We start from the raw sequence: 15287 nt of genomic DNA, 5'->3' as shown, positions 1-15287 counted from the left end.
CCGGGTTCACGCCATTCTCCGGCCTCAGCCTCCCGAGTAGCTGGGACTACAGGCGCCCGCCACCTCGCCCGGCTATTTTTTGTATTTCTTAGTAGAGACGGGGTTTCACCGTGTTAGCCAGGATGGTCTCGATCTCCTGACCTCGTGATCCGCCCATCTCGGCCTCCCAAAGTGCTGGGATTACAGGCTTGAGCCACCGCGCCCGGCCGCCTGCCTTTTCTTATATCACCCTAGGAAATGAAGCTCAAGAGGCTAGAAATGAGTATTGTGCCAAGGCCTGGACCTACCTATGAGCATGCGCCCGAGGAAATGTGGGATTCTGGTTTGTGAACACATCCCTGGAGCCACTCCAAGGACTTCAAATCTGTTAGGAAATTGGGAGAAGGTGAGCTGGGCAGAAAGGACATGAATGCCAGGGACCTATTTTGGGCACCCAGGGAATCAACCTCCAGGGAAATTTTAGAGCACTGACAAAGTCATAATCATAAGGCTCCAGGAAGCCTCTGCCCCAACTCCACAGTTGTCCAGGACTCCTCCTCTCCAAGCCAGGCTCGCCCCAGTTGTGAGCACTGGTCTTCTTTTTCTCCTACAGGTCTTTTTCTCCACTTGATATTAGCCAAAAAGCCAAGAAGCAATTTCTTTAGGCCTTTTTCCTCCACCCCAGACACAATTTGTCTTTTCTGGGTCCAAAATATGCCTTGGGATTGGACAAAAGCTCTTTTATTTACCACCATTCTTTAGCCCTTCTCCCAGTCCAGGAAGAGAAGTCTGAGGAGTTAGTAGGTAGTGACCCTGAGTGGGTAGGAAATACACGGTGTGAGGAGGATACGAAACAGCAGCACAAAGAGGCAAGAGTGGGAAAAGAGTCCAGAAAGTGCAATCTTCTCCGGATCACATATTTCATGCCCCTATTTTTGATAACAAATTGTATGTCAATTGGCCTGCATAAGATGTGAAAAGGATGGAGGCAAGCTGGCACTGATGTCTGAACTTCAGTTAACCCACAGGACCAAGGCTAATGCATGCTGTTCTGGTAGCTGAAGTCCAAGGAGAATCTAAGGATGGAATGACTACCCCTAAGCCTCAAATGCACTCCCAGTTTTCCTGAGTTGACTCATAGTGGCATGGAATGAGGCTGGCAATGCCAACGGCCGTGGGCACCAGAAGGTGAGACCAGCTCCATAAAGGCGTTATTGGCTTAGGAATGAGGCTGATGCTAGGGGTTCTTGGTACACAGAGTTGCAACAAGGGAGAGTTAACTGGTGCTGCAGCTCCAGGGACAGGATCCGCCCTGCTCAGTTATCAGGCTCTTGGTGGTGATATCGCAAGGGGCTCAAGGACCCTACCAGCTGGCACTGGTTCCAATAACAAGGCAGGCACAGGAAAAAGTCTCTTCAGGAAAAATCTGCCACCACTGCCTGAGACCTCATAAAGGAAGGCATGGGAGGGCAGCTTTCTGATGAAGTAAAATTGGGACTGCAACTAAAAAGGAAGAGTAGCTGGGCAAAATCTATACACAGTTGTGGTGCCAAGGGCAGAGGTGATGTCCTTACTGGGACCAACGTCATCAATGCTTCTGAAGAGATTCTTGAGATTCTTAAAAGAAGAGGGGTCAAATCAGGGTCAATGTCAGGACAGGGCTACGTGCTCCTCTCTTCAATGTGTCCAGGGGACTGGGCAGCAGAAGGCACTCTCACTGGGTCAGCACCTAGTGGCGGAAGAAGGTGGCCCTTTATTAATCAGAAGGAATAACTACCTAGAACTTAAAGCAAACCCCCCCCGTAAGGATATAAACACATAGTCCATACTGTAAAGATGTAAACTTTCTGCTAATGACTCATCTGAAGTTAGCTTACATGCTTTTCTTATCTGATAACTATTGCTGCCTTTCGGTTTACATACCTCATCCTTCTTTCTCTCTTAAAAATCATCTTCGCTATTTTCCTCTCTTCTAAAATCACCTTTGGCTCCTATGATGGAATTATATATATGTTTACATATATAAACGTTTAGTAACTTTTTGTGGTGTACTGATGAGAAAACCATTACCTTGCAGTTACTCGTTAGCATCACCAGGTGGCACTGGTGTGAAGTTCAATCCACTTGTAAAAATTTATTTGGGGTGGGAATGATCTTAGACTTTTCTTTTTTCTTTTCTTCCTCTTCCTCTTCCCCTCCTCCTCCTCCTCTTCTTGTTCTTCTTCCTTCTCCCTATCTCCTTCCCCTCCCCCCCTTCTTTCCTTCTTCTTCTTTTTTTTTTTTTTTCTGATACAGGGTGGCACTCTGTCACCCAGGCTGGAGTACAGTGGCATAATCACAGCTCACTGTAACCTCAACCTCAACCTCCCGGACTCAAGTGATCCTCCCACCTCAGCCTCCCCAGTAGCTGAGACTACAGGTGTGCACCACGATGCCCGGCTGACTTTTTTTTTTTTTCTTTTTTTTGTAGATATTGGGTTTCATGATGTTGCCAAGGCTGGTCTCAAACTTCTGAGCTCAAGTGATCTGCCCACCTTGGATTCGCAAAGTGCTGGGATTACAGGCACAAGCCACTGCAACTGGCCCTTTCCTTTGAGTAGATGGAAAAAAATGCATCCCGCCAGGCACAGTGGCTCACGCCTATAATCCCAGCACTTTGGAAGGCCAAGGCAGGTGGATCACCTGAGGTCAGGAGTTGGAGACCAGCCTGGCCAACATGGCGAAACCCCGACTCTACTAAAAATAAAAAATTATCCAGGCATGGTGGCACACATCTGTAATCCCAGCTACTCGGGAGGCTGAGGCAGGAGAATCGCTTAAACCCGGGAGGCGGAGGTTGCAATGAGCTGAGATGGTGCCACTGCACTCCAGCCTGGATGACAGACTGAGACTACGTCTCAACAACAACACTACCACCAACAACTAAACAACAACAACAAACATTGCATCCTCAAATCTGTCTTCACCTACTGTCCTTTCTAGACGCACTCTCCCACCCCATTCCTTAGCTTAACAGGAGCTGACACTACATTCAAACTGTCAGTCAGTCATGTAAGGTGAACAGAAACGTATCGATCTTTTTTTTTTCTTCACTTTGTCCCAGTGCCAGACTTGAAATTGTCATATTTAGGGGTTAACCTGCCATTTTCACAGGTCTTTCTCACCACCAACCATTTCTTTCTTTCTTTCTTTTTTTTTTTTTGAGACAGAGTCTCACTCTGTCACCCTGTCACCCAGGCTAGAGTGCAGTGGCACGATCTTGGCTCACTGCAACTTCTGCCTCCTGGGTTTAAGCAATTCTTCTGCCTCAGCCTCCTAAGTAGCTGGGTTTACAGGCACCCGCCACCACACCCAGCTAATTTTTGTATTTTTAGTAGAGACAGGGTTTCACCATGTTGGTCAGGCTGGTCTCAACCTCCTGACCTAGTGATCCGCCTGCCTCAGCCTCCCAAACTGCTGGGATTACAGGTTTGAGCCACTGTGCCCAGACTCTTTCTTTTCTTTCTTTCTTGTTTTTTTTTTTTTTTTTTGAGATGGAGTCTTGCTCTGTCACCCAGGCTGGAGTGCAGCGGCGCAATCTCGGCTCACTGCAACTTCTGCCTCCCAGGTTCAAGCGATTTTCCTGCCTCAGCCTCCCAAGTAGCTGGGACTACAGGCAGGTGCCACCATGCCCAGCTAATTTTTGTATTTTTAGTAGAGACAGGGTTTTTCCATGTTGACCAGGCTGGTTTCAAACTCCTGACCTCAGGTAATCCGCCTCGCCCTCCCAAAGTGCTGGGATTACAGGCATGAGCCAACACACCTGACCCCAATCATTTCTTTCATTCCCAATCCAGGCATTTCTTACCTCACAGCCCCTGCTTACAGTTCTCACCTGACCTTGGAGGCTGACTCTGGACGTTCTGCTGATATTTTCTCCCACTATCCTGCTCAGGTGGTGGTTTAAGTGTTCCGCAGCAAAAACAGCAGCAACAACAGAAACAGCAACAAGTGAGCAGTGTACACAGGATGACAAGTGTCTAAAAGGTAGGCGAGAATGGCCTCAGTCCAGCAGTTTTCTATATGACTGCTCAAGCTTCCCTCCCTCAATCCTCCTGGCACCCAGAAAATGAGACAACAGAAGCATTTGTCATAAGGAGAGGAAGGTCACCCTTCTTTCCTTATTCTTAAGGGACCTAGAGAATTGTGTACCTTGAACCAACAACTATTCAGAATAAAATAGTATCTGACGCCTTCTTCACCAAAGTGATCATACAGATATATTCCCAATGAGCCATGCTGGTCGTAAATTTTCCGCTTCTTAGGGTCGCTCAGTATGGCATGAGCTGCGTTGATCTCTTTGAATATTTCTGCTGCTTGAGTATTCCCTGGATTCTTGTCAGGATGATACTGCAAGGCCAGTTTCCTACCCAGGCGATACCCAAAAGGAGGGTGGGGAAGCAATGGGGAATGGCTGGGGAAGAAGGCTTAGGATGAATGACAGGGATTAGTCTCTAGAGAGTGCAGAAGGAATGCATGAGATGTATACAAGGATGGAGGCAAGCATCCAAGGTTTAAACTCCTTCCCATACTATAATGAAGAGGGTGATGGCCCCATTTGGCCCCAAAGTGAGGGCTTGTTGGAACTTAAAAATGGGTCATAGGGCCAGGCGCATTGGCTCACACCTGTAATCCCAGCGCTTTGGGAGGCTGAGGTGAGTGGATCATGAGGACAGGAGTTTGAGACCAGCCTGGCCAACATGGTGAAACCCTGTCTCTACCAAAAATACAAAAAATTAGCTAGGCGTGGTGGCAGGCACCTGTAATCCCAGTTACTCGGGAGGTTGAGGCAGGAGAATCACTTGAACCAGGAAGGCGGAGGTTGCAGTGAGCCAAGACTGCACCACTGCACTACAGCTTGGGCAACAGAGCGAGACTCTGTCTCCAAACAAACAAACAAACAAAAAAAGGGTCGTAGGCCGGGCACAGTGGTTCACGCCTGTAATTCCAGCACTTTGGGAGGCCGGGGCGGGTAGATCACCTGAGGTCAGGAGTTTGAGAACAGCCTGGCCAACATGGCAAAACCTTGTCTCTACTAAAAATACAAAAATTAGCCAGGCGTGATGGTGCACACCTGTAGTCCCAGCTTCTCAGAAGGCTCAACAGTCTCTGTCTCTGCTTTGGGACAGGGTGAGACTTTCTCTCAAAAAAAAAAAAAAGAAGAAGAAGAAGAGTCAGATAGCAAAACAGATACAGAAAGAAAAAGGCTTTAAGGGGGAAATTCCAAGGATCAATAAAGGACTGAGGTCTGAACCTGTAGGATTTTTTGACGTCTTCAGGTGAGGCACCCTTCTTAAGCTCCAGCACTGCATAGAGGCTCGTCCCACTTTTGGACAGCCGGTGGGCTGCTTCGTTCATGGTAGACATGATCTGAGCCAGAGGAGAAGCCGCATCTGTGAGAACTTCTACAAGTAAGGGCCGGGAGAAGTGCACTTCCAGTAACAGGAAACTCACTACCTTCAGGGATTAGGCAGGTAAATGATGACAGAAGGACAAGGATAAGATAACAGTGAGTGGGATCTGTGGCTAGCAGGAGAATTCAGGTGATCAGAAACATTCAGATTTTAAGGAGGAAACATCTTCTCCTCACATTTCCCAGCGTCCTCCAGCTACACAGACCTCCAGACATCCCACATCCTAAGGTGCTGTAAGCTAGGAGAGGTCTAAACCAGGAAAAGAGCCTGATTTTGTCTAGCGCTTCTACTACCTGGAGTAAACACCTCTGGGTCTGTCCAAGCTCACTGCCGGGTTTGAAAGACCAGGGCGGCCCCAGCCTGAACAGATTGGATCAGGAATCAGAAAGATCCACAAGTTTTTTTTTTTTTTTTTTTTTTTTGAGGCGGAGTCTCGCTCTGTCGCCCAGGCTGGAGTGCAGTGGCCGGATCTCAGCTCACTGCAAGCTCGGCTCACTGCAAGCTCGGCTCACTGCAAGCTCGGCTCACTGCAAGCTCCGCCTCCCGGGTTCCCGCCATTCTCCTGCCTCAGCCTCCCGAGTAGCTGGGGCTACAGGCGCCGCCACCACGCCCGGCTAGTTTTTTGTATTTTTAGTAGAGACGGGGTTTCACTGTGTTAGCCAGGATGGTCTCGATCTCCTGACCTCGTGATCCGCCCGTCTCGGCCTCCCAAAGTGCTGGGATTACAGGCTTGAGCCACCGCGCCCGGCCTTCTTTTTTTTTTTTTGACAGAGTTTTTTGCTCTCGTCGCCCAGGCCGGAGTGTAATGGCGTGATCTGGGCTCACTGCAACCTCTGCCTCCTGGATTCAAGCGATTCTCCTGCCTCAGCCTCCCGAGTAGCTGGGCTTACAGGCATCCGCCACCACGCCCGGCTAATTTTCTGTATTTTTAGTAGAGTCAGAGTTTCACCATGTTGGTCAGGCTGTTCTTGAACTCCTGACCTCAGGTGATCCACCCACCTCAGCCTCCCAAAGTGCTGAGATTACAGGCGTGAGCCACCGAGCCTGGCTGATCCACAACTATTAAGAGAAAAACACTTCAGACCAAACCGTGTGCGGCCTAACAGAAGTCAAGTGTCCAAGAGCCTGGCGGGGGCGGGGAGTGCTTGCAGCTAGGCCCGGACTTGCTTCTTCCCTTCAGTCTCCTGCTCTCAAACCACCCCACTTCTGTCCCTCAGAGGTGAGGCACTGGGGAGAGGAGGAGGAGGACTCAGGGGGTCGAGAAGGAAGAGAAAAGGCGTTGCTGTGGGAAAGACCTGGCAAGGAACCGGCAGCAGAACCCCAGAGCGCAGGGTAGAGGCCTGCGGCCCAGGAGAACCAAGCAAGGCAAGGAGCTCAAAGGGAGAGCTCTGAGTGTGCAGGGCACCTCTGGCCCTGTGCCGACTCCTCACCCGGGTCTGGCCCTTTACCTGGGAGTCGTTCTGTTAAGCCAGGTAGGTGCCCTTCATCCTCTTGGGTGTGAAACTTCACACCGGCCGGGTCCAGTAGCTGACTGCGCTTGCGCGCAGCGCCGACGCTGCGGGTCAGGGCAGGTCGTTTTTTGGCGCCCCCGGAAGCACTGGGTGGGGAGGCCACACTGGCCCTGGGACTTATTTCGCGCGCAGGGAAGCGAGAGGGCTCAGCAGCCTGCGGCCCAGGGCAGCGGAGGAGCGCTGCTGCCAGGCTTTGGGGCAGGGATTCCCGCCGAGCCCCTCTTCTCCAGCAGGAGGGCACCACCCATCTTGATGGCCCAACTCACTCCAGGAAACACAATGGGTTTGCTGACCGTGGCGGATGAGAGGTATGGCTGCTGCATGCCCTTCTCAAGAGGTGTGTTACCTTCCCAGTTGTCCTCAGGACTTAGGGCTCTCCGCTCGGTCCCTCCTTCCCTTCCACCTGGAAACACCTCCACAACCTGTAAGACCCAACTCGTATGCCCCTGTTCCTGATACTCCATCCTTCACTCTCCCAGTTGTTCCCACTTAGTTTGTCAAAGCATTTCTTCTAGTATATTGTAATGATGAGTTTGCACATCTCATTAAAACGATGTCTTGAGCCTTTTCCAAAAGTCACTACCGTGCTTCAAAAACTTAAGTTAAATATGATGCCATTATGAGCATGTCCCATAATGTAACCCAACTTGAGTGTTTCAATTATTTCTATTTGATAGTGTAATAACCTTATGAGGAAAATTCAACAGAAATCCTTGAACAAATCTCTATTTTTTTCCTAAGGATACATTCTTGGAAGTGGAATTATTGGATCGAAATGATTTTTTTTTTCTTTTTTACGCTGTTGATCTCTATTGCTAAATTTCTTCCGGAAAGGTAGCAGAAGGAGGATTTGTATGCCCACCTGCAGGTGTGGGAGCATGCCTCTACCTGGCCTCCCTTCCCATGAGTTTCTACAGGAGGTAATGTTTGCATCACTTATAATTTACTACTTTGTAGTGCTGGGTTTCTTTACAATAGCACTGAATGGCTCCTGTAATATGTAGTAGAAAAAGCTTTATTAGTTGGAAAATGCTTATCTGTTAACCCTTTTGTAGCTTTTTATCACTGTCTTCCTTTTATTACAGTTATTTGTGCACATTTCCCTCCCCTTATAGGTTTTTTTTTTTTTTTTTTTTTTGAGCTGGAGTCTCACTCTGTCACCCAGGCTGGAGTGCAGTGGCGCAATGTCAGCTCACTGGAACCTCTGCCTTCCAGATTCAAGTGAGCCTCCTGCTTCAGCCTTCCAAGTAGCTGGGATTACAGGCGTGCGCCACCATGCCTGGCTAATTTTTTTGTATTTTTAGTAGAGACAGGGTTTCACCATGTTGGCCAGGCTGGTTTCGAACTCCTGACCTCAGCGATCTTCCCGCCTTGGCCTCCCAAAATGCTGGGATTATAGGCGTAAGCCATTGCGCCGGCCCCCTTGAAGGTTTTAAGTAGTAAATCAGTATTCCATCTCAAGAACCATCTAAGCAAATGAACTAAGGAGTCCATCTGCAGCAGACATGATGACTGCTGAATTAATGAATTTATTTCTGTAGGCCTGTGATCAGTGCTGGGAGAGGGAATGAAGACCTTTGCATCACCCACCCAGTCCATAGAGGTTACTCACCTAAAAAGAAGCTGAAGCTGATAATTTTTTTGGTGGTTTGTCTCATGCCAAAGTTCTTTAACCCCCAAGCTTTCATGACTATCATGGGAGGACAGAACTAGCAGAACAAACCAGCGCATTTCTTCCCCAGCACTGGGTAGAGAGAGCAGAAGGCATTAGAGGTACACTTGTAACGAATTCCTTGCCTCAGTCTGTAAGACCCAGCATGGTCCTGCCTCTGCCTCTCCAATCTTTTCTGGAACCACTGTCCTGCTTGCTCTGGGCTCTGCTCCACCACTTTCCTCTTTCCTGTTAGTTATTTGAAAACATTGTGTTTCCTCCCATTTCAAGAGCCTTTGACCATGTTGTTCCCTCTGCCTGGAGGGCTTAACCTCTCATCCTTCAGGGATCTCAGCTTCAGGCCTCCTCAGGGAGGCCTTCTAAACTGGGTTCTACTCCTCTCTCCTTACCACCTCTCTCTCTATATATATATAATTTTTTTTTTTTTTTTTTTGAGACCGGGTCTTAGTCTGGAGTGCAGTGACACAATCACGGCTCAGTAGCCTCAACTTCCTGGGCTCAAGCCATCTTCCTACCTCAGCCTCCCAAGTAGCTGGGATTAAAGGCATGCACTCCCATGTCCAGCTAATTTTCATATTTTTGGTAGAGGCAGGGTTTCATCATGTTGCCCAGGCTGGTCTTGAACTCCTGAGCTCAAGTGATCTGCCTGCCTTATTGCAGGGATTACAGGCATAAGCCGCCATGCCCAGCTGGTGAACATATATTTATTTGCATATTGATTTAAAAGCTGCTGTTAGCCAGGCACAGAGGTGGGTCACAAGGTCAGGAGTTCGACACCAGCCTGGCCAACATGGTGAAACCCCGTCTCTACTAAAAATACAAAAATTAGCTGGGTGTGGTGGTGCGTGCCTGTAATCCCAGCTACTCAGGAGGCTGAGGCAGGAGAATCACTTGAACCTGGGAGGTGGAGGTTGCAGTGAGTCGAGATCATGCCACTACACTCCAGCCTGGGCAATAGAGTGAGACTCTGTCTCAAAAAAAAAAAAAATGCTGCCTTCCCCAGGTGACAGCTCCATGAGGGCAGGGACCTTGTATCCCCAGCACCTAGAGCCATGCCTGGCTCACGTAAGTGAATGAATGATTTGTTGAATAAGCTATAGCTGAGGGCACTCTGCTGATCCAATGTAACCTGGAGGTTGGGCTCAGAATTCCCTGGGACAGAAGCACTTAGCTAGGGAATTGGACAAGACTACAGGGCCCATCTTCCCTCATATGGTCCTAGACAAGAAGAAACCATGATACAGAAAGAAGGCAAGAGGGGAGATAATAACGTGATTCTGAACTCCCTGTTTCTTATTTGTCTTAGTATTCCCTGCAGTTCCTAACACACTTCTTGTGTTCAATAAATGTTGGTTGGTTGAATGAACAGGCAAAAGTGAGTGAGGCTTTTCTAAGATGCTCTTACCTAATTATCTCCTTGGATCCTCATAACAACCCGAGAGGAAATCGCATCCCTGCTTTATAGAGGTGAGCCCTGAGAAAGAAGGCAAATTCGGTTCTGAGAAGAATTAGTAAACACCTTTCGCATCTTGCCAGAGGCTACAGAATGTTTTCACTTCTTATCATGGCCCTCTGACATTCTAACTAATCACAGTTCATAGCTCTTGAAATAGCCATTATCTGTAAGACTTGTGAGGCTCTGCTCTGAATAGAATGTCACTTCAGCCAGGAAACTGCAGAGATGGGAGTAGCGTGGCCCAGTCGGCCTGGCCTTCTTTGGCCAGTGGCTCTTCTCTTTGCCTTTACCTAGAAACCAGAACCTCTTTGACTGAGTGTTCTATGCCTGGGGTCTCTTCTCACACCCGGCTCAGTCCTAGGAAGAACACACAAGCCAGGGTCAGAAGCCCTAGATCTTAGCTCTGGCTCTGGCCCTCACAGGCTGTGTGATCTTAGACAAATCATTTCATCTCTGTGTCTATTTTTCTGCTTCTATAAAAACCTGTGCCATTTCACAGGGTTGATGTCAAGACTTAATTGGATTTGGTTTTTAAAAGAATGAAAATAAAAAACCAAAAATAACTGCCAAAGAATGATTACAGACTAAAACCATTTCTTGGATCATTTGCCCTCCCATTATACCTTGAGTCAGTGATTGTTTTGTTTACTACCACCCAGAGCCATTTGGTCTCTCATGGAGAAAACCAAGAAGCATCCCTTGTTTACCCACAAACAACTAAAGTTTTAGTCATATAGCTGGAATACACACACATAAAGACAGCAGACATTGGCATATTTATACCCAAAATACCACGCTCTGGAACATATGCAGTGGGAGAGAGAGAGATCATAATTTGTCACATTCAACCACCAGGTTCGCAAATTACACAGTTTTTGAGCTGGAAGGGACCTCAGAGATTTAACTTGAGTCCAACACCTTCAATTTATAATTGAAGAAAGTGCAGCCCAGATAGACGGATTGACCTGCTTAAGGTTATCCAGTGAGATCTGACCTGAGTTTTCTGACTCCAAGTTCAGAATCTACACAGTGACTGTTCCTTCCTACTTTAAAATCCAAGTCTATAGACAGACCACAGCTGTGGGGGATATTCACATCCTTTCATGGGTGATGTCAGGTAATGTTCCTCTTTCCCCTCCCCCAGCAGAAGGCATGTATACTACATGTGACCAAAATCACCACCACCCGCCCAATCGTGTTTGCCTCTGCTTCCCAGGCCAAACACCTCAGGATGGGAGGTGGAAGGCTTTCAGCTAGAAAGGAGACTGCTTCATGTCCCTGTCCTCTCTGACCTGCAACCCCAAACTCTGCAGACCCAACACTAGGCTAACAGCACCTGTCTCACCTGTAAACTGGAGATAATAGTGTCTGTCTCTTTGGGTTGTTATGAGGATTAAATGTGAATAAAGCACAAGGCACATGCTTTATTATTATGACTATTATTATTATACTAGCTATTTCTATCCTATCTCCTGATTTTATAAGGTTGCATTTCATTTTGTCTCTGGCAAGAAAGGAAAAATCAGGGTCCTTCCCCTCCCCTAAGATTTGCAAATTGTTATTTGTGTCTTTCCATCCTTCTTCTGAGCCTCTTAGAACCCCATTTTCTTGTTCTCCTACCCAGTGCCACCTTGTTGCCCTCTGGCTATCCAAAACACTGCTCCCAGTCCTCCCAAGCAGCCAGAACTCCAAAATTACCACTCTCATTTCCTCTGTTTCAATACTTCTAATAAAAACTACTGCTTTCCTAGAATGATCTCATCCCTCAGGGTAGATAGAAAGCAATCTTATTACAACACTGTAACTTAGATGATAGTGAAAAGACAGTTAATACCTCACCCTCTTAATTGTCATTAATGCAAAAGGAATAACATAGAATTTCAGGCACAATGATTAAATGGAGTGAAAAACATCAGGTTATGTTTTGGGAAGAGACTTTGGACCTTAAATCACTTCTTTCTGTTTAACCCACCATGGGTGTAGACTGACTCTCTAAAGAAGAGAGGAGCACAAGCAGAAGCTTAAGGACCAAACTGCAGAGAAAATCCACAGTCAGAATTAGCCAGGCATGGTGGTACGCACCTGTAATCCCAGTTACTCAGGAGGCTGAGCAGGAGAACCACTTGAACCAGGGAAACTGAGGTTGCAGTGAGCCGAGATTGTGCCACTGCACTCCAGCCTGGGCCACAGAGCGAGACTCCGTCTCAAAAAAAAAAAAAAAATTAAAAAAAGAAAAAGAAAAACCGCACTCTAAAATCTGAATTCATCATTTTCCCTCTGGACTGCTTTTGTTTGTTTGTTTGTTTCTCCATTTCTGTTAATGTTACGACTATTTGTAAGACTGGAGACTCATTCTTTTTTTTTTTTTTTTGAGACAGAGTCTCGCTCTGTCGCCCAGGCTGGAGTGCAGTGGCCGGATCTCAGCTCACTGCAAACTCCGCCTCCCGGGTTTGTGCCATTCTCCTGCCTCAGCCTCCCGAGTAGCTGGGACTACAGGCGCCCGCCACCTCACCCAGCTAGTTTTTTGTATTTTTTTAGTAGAGACGGGGTTTCACTGTGTTAGCCAGGATGGTCTCGATCTCCTGACCTCGTGATCCGCCCGTCTCGGCCTCCCAAAGTGCTGGGATTACAGGCTTGAGCCACCACGCCCGGCCGACTGGAGACTCATTCTTTTCCCCAAATTTAGGTTAAAAAAGCTTGATATTTTTTTTTTTTTCAAAATCTCTGTTTCATTTGTCTCTTCTCAGCTCCCACAGCCTTTATGCACCGCAGTTGAAGGATTTCCATATCACACTGGCTGGTGTCCTAGCCTCCTAACTTTTCTCCCCATTGCTGGCTTCATCCTGGATACTGCTCCCAGATCACTGTTCTTTTTTATTTTTTGAGACGGAGTCTTGCTTTGTCGCCCAGGCTGGAGTGCAGTGGCGTGATCTGGGCTCACTGCAAGCTTCGCCTTCCGGGTTCACGCCATTCTCCTGCCTCAGCCTCCCGAGTAGCTGGGACTACAGGCGCCCGCCACCTCGCCTGGCTAGTTTTTTGTATTCTTTTTAGTAGAGACGGGGTTTCACTGTGTTAGCCAGGATGGTCTCGATCTCCTGACCTCATGATCCACCTGTCTCGGCCTCCCAAAGTGCTGGGATTACAGGCTTGAGCTGCCGTGCCCGGCCTAGGATCACTGTTCTTAAAGCATGCTTCCATCTTACTACTTTGCTCACAGCATCACACAAGATGCAAAACCACTTTTGAAATCTGGCAGTGAACTCTGACCTTATGCCAATTTACCCCTTCAAACTCATTGTCTACTGTTGTCCTAAAGTGAACCTTTCACAGCAATCAAATGGGTCTCCTCACTAAATATTTCTGTTTTTCTTCACCTCTGTACCATTGCTCTCACACCATTTCTCCCCATAAACTATTCTTTTCCTTAATCAATTCACTTACTCAACAAATATCAACCAAGCACTGATATATGCCTAGTACCTTGGATACAACAATAAGTGGTCAAACTCTTTTTCTTCCCTCATAGATTAGAGCCTGATATGGGAGACAGAGTTCATTAAGACCTTCAACAAATATTTACTGGGTGCTATTATGTACCAGACCCTGTTCTGGGGATACAGCAGCATGCAAAACAGACAGAATTTCTGCCATCATGGGGCTTACATTCTGGCGAGAGGGGCAGACAATAAACAAAATGAGTTCTATCCTGGCTAATACGGTGAAACCCCGTCTCTACTAAAAAATACAAAAAAACTAGCCGGGCGAGGTGGCGGGCGCCTATAGTCCCAGCTACTCAGGAGGCTGAGGCAGGAGAATGGCGTAAACCCGGGAGGCGGAGCGTGCAGTGGCCGGATCTCAGCTCACTGCAAGCTCCGGGCCAGAGCATTGAGTGATTCTCCTGCCTCAGCCTCTAGAGTAGCTGGGATTACAGGCACGTGTCACCACGCCCAGCTTATTTTTGTATTTTTAGTACAGACGGGGTTTCCCCATATTGGCCAGGCTAGTCTCAAACTCCTGACCTCAGGTGATCCACCCACCTCGGCCTCCCAAAGTGCTGGGATTACAGGTGTGAGCCACTGCATCCAGCCAGGTTGCAGTTTTTAAAAGAACAAACAGGGAGGGCCTGGCCAGATCATATCTGAGTCAAGACCTGAAGCATGTGAGGAGGTAGGTCATGAGTACATCTGGCAGAGTACGTTACAGAGATAAGCAAATGTGAAGGCCCTGGGGTGGGAGCATACCTGGTGTGTTGTAGGACTCACAAGAAGGCCAGGATGGCTGGGGAGTGAGGTGGGAGAAGTGTGAAATGAGATCATTGGAGCTAAAGTCTGTAGGACCCCTTACAGGCCATTAGAAGGACTCTGGCTGGTACTCTGAGTATGATGGCGAGTGACAAATCTGACCTATGTTTACCTAGCTGCTTGGTTGAGAACAGACTAGAGGGCAGTAAGGATGGAAACGTGGAGACCATGGAGGAGGCTACTGTAGTATCAAGAAGACAGATGATGGTGGTTTGGAAAAGGCGGGATCAGGATTTGCTGACAGCTTAGATGTCGAGTGAAAATAGAGTCGTCGAGGATGACCCTAGGATGTCTGGCCTGAGCAGATGAGAGGATGGAGTTACCATATTCTGACATGGGAAGACTGCAGAAACAGAAGGTTCAGGATGAGGTGACAATCAGGGGCTCAGTTTTGGACTTACGGAGCTTGATAGGCCTGCCTACCAGACAAGAAGGAAGAGATGTCAAGCTGACATGTGGATATATGAGTTTGGAGTCCAAGTGAGAGATCTGAGAGTCACCACCGAACAGATGCCATTTATTATTTATTTACGAGATGGAGTTTCACTCTGTCATCCAGGCTGTAGTGCAGCGGCACGATCTCATCTCACTGCAACCTCCGCCTCCCGGATTCAAGTGATTCTTCTGCCTCAGCCTCCCAAGTAGCTGGGACTATAGTTGCATGCCACCACACCCAGCTAATTTTTGTATTTTTTAGTAGAGATGGGGTTTCACCATGTTGGCCAGGATAGTCTCGAACTCCTGACCTCAAGTGATCTGCCTGCCTCAGCCTCCCAAAATGCTGGAATTACAGGTGTGAGCCACCACGCCAGGCTATTTTTAATCATTTTTTTTTTTTTTTTTTTTTTTTTTTTTTTTTTTTTTTTAGACAGAGTTTTGCTCTGTTGTCCAGGCTGGAGTGCAGTGGTGCAATCT

The 15287-nt window shown here is 47.7% G+C and overlaps 2 protein-coding genes across 5 annotated transcripts in view; one reads left to right on the top strand and one right to left on the bottom strand.

Moving 5' to 3' along the window:
* Positions 1-704: 704 nt before the first annotated feature.
* DNAJC5G (DnaJ heat shock protein family (Hsp40) member C5 gamma) lies at positions 705-7013 on the bottom strand. 2 transcript variants are annotated; one of them, XR_003115272.1, is made up of 4 exons: positions 6863-7013; positions 3854-3998; positions 1903-1970; positions 705-1708 (listed from the first exon to the last, which is right to left on the bottom strand). XR_003115272.1 is itself a non-coding variant. In XM_025354058.1 (4 exons), the coding sequence occupies exons 1-4, from the start codon at positions 5383-5385 to the stop codon at positions 1702-1704; spliced, it is 333 nt and encodes a 110-aa protein (XP_025209843.1). In that variant the 3' UTR covers positions 711-1701. The 2 variants fall into 2 exon arrangements, 1 of the variants encoding a protein (XP_025209843.1); XM_025354058.1 differs by lacking the exon at positions 6863-7013 and adding an exon at positions 5273-5385 and having other exon boundaries at positions 711-1708.
* SLC30A3 (solute carrier family 30 member 3) overlaps positions 6566-15287 on the top strand; it is a 22381-nt gene continuing 13659 nt past the window's right edge. Inside the window, exons 1-2 of one of the 3 annotated variants that reach the window (XM_025354057.1) lie at positions 6566-6904; positions 7177-7251. In XM_025354057.1, coding sequence (XP_025209842.1) covers positions 7196-7251 — 56 coding nt within the window. In that variant the 5' untranslated portion in view covers positions 6566-6904; positions 7177-7195. Of the gene's footprint in view, positions 6905-7062; positions 7252-15287 lie in introns of those variants that run through there. The other 2 variants (XM_025354054.1, XM_025354056.1) reach the window with 2 other exon arrangements.

Source organism: Theropithecus gelada, chromosome 13 (assembly GCF_003255815.1).
Source record: "Theropithecus gelada isolate Dixy chromosome 13, Tgel_1.0, whole genome shotgun sequence".
NCBI classification, from domain to species: Eukaryota; Metazoa; Chordata; class Mammalia; order Primates; family Cercopithecidae; genus Theropithecus; species Theropithecus gelada.
The sequence above is the reverse complement of the archived record's forward strand: the minus strand, read 5'-3'. Positions and strand labels throughout refer to the sequence as shown.

Bases quoted from the DNA above. Each gene is read 5' to 3' on its own strand.
- DNAJC5G (XM_025354058.1), bottom strand. From the start codon at position 5,385: ATGTCTACCATGAACGAAGCAGCCCACCGGCTGTCCAAAAGTGGGACG. The intron at 3,999-5,272 runs GTTCAGACCTCA...CCTACCTTTTAG, and splicing joins GACGTCAAAAAATCCTACAG to ACACTTGTCATCCTGTGTAC. The intron at 1,971-3,853 runs GTGAGAACTGTA...ATTCCATCATAG, and splicing joins GAGTCAGCCTCCAAGGTCAG to GAGCCAAAGGTGATTTTAGA.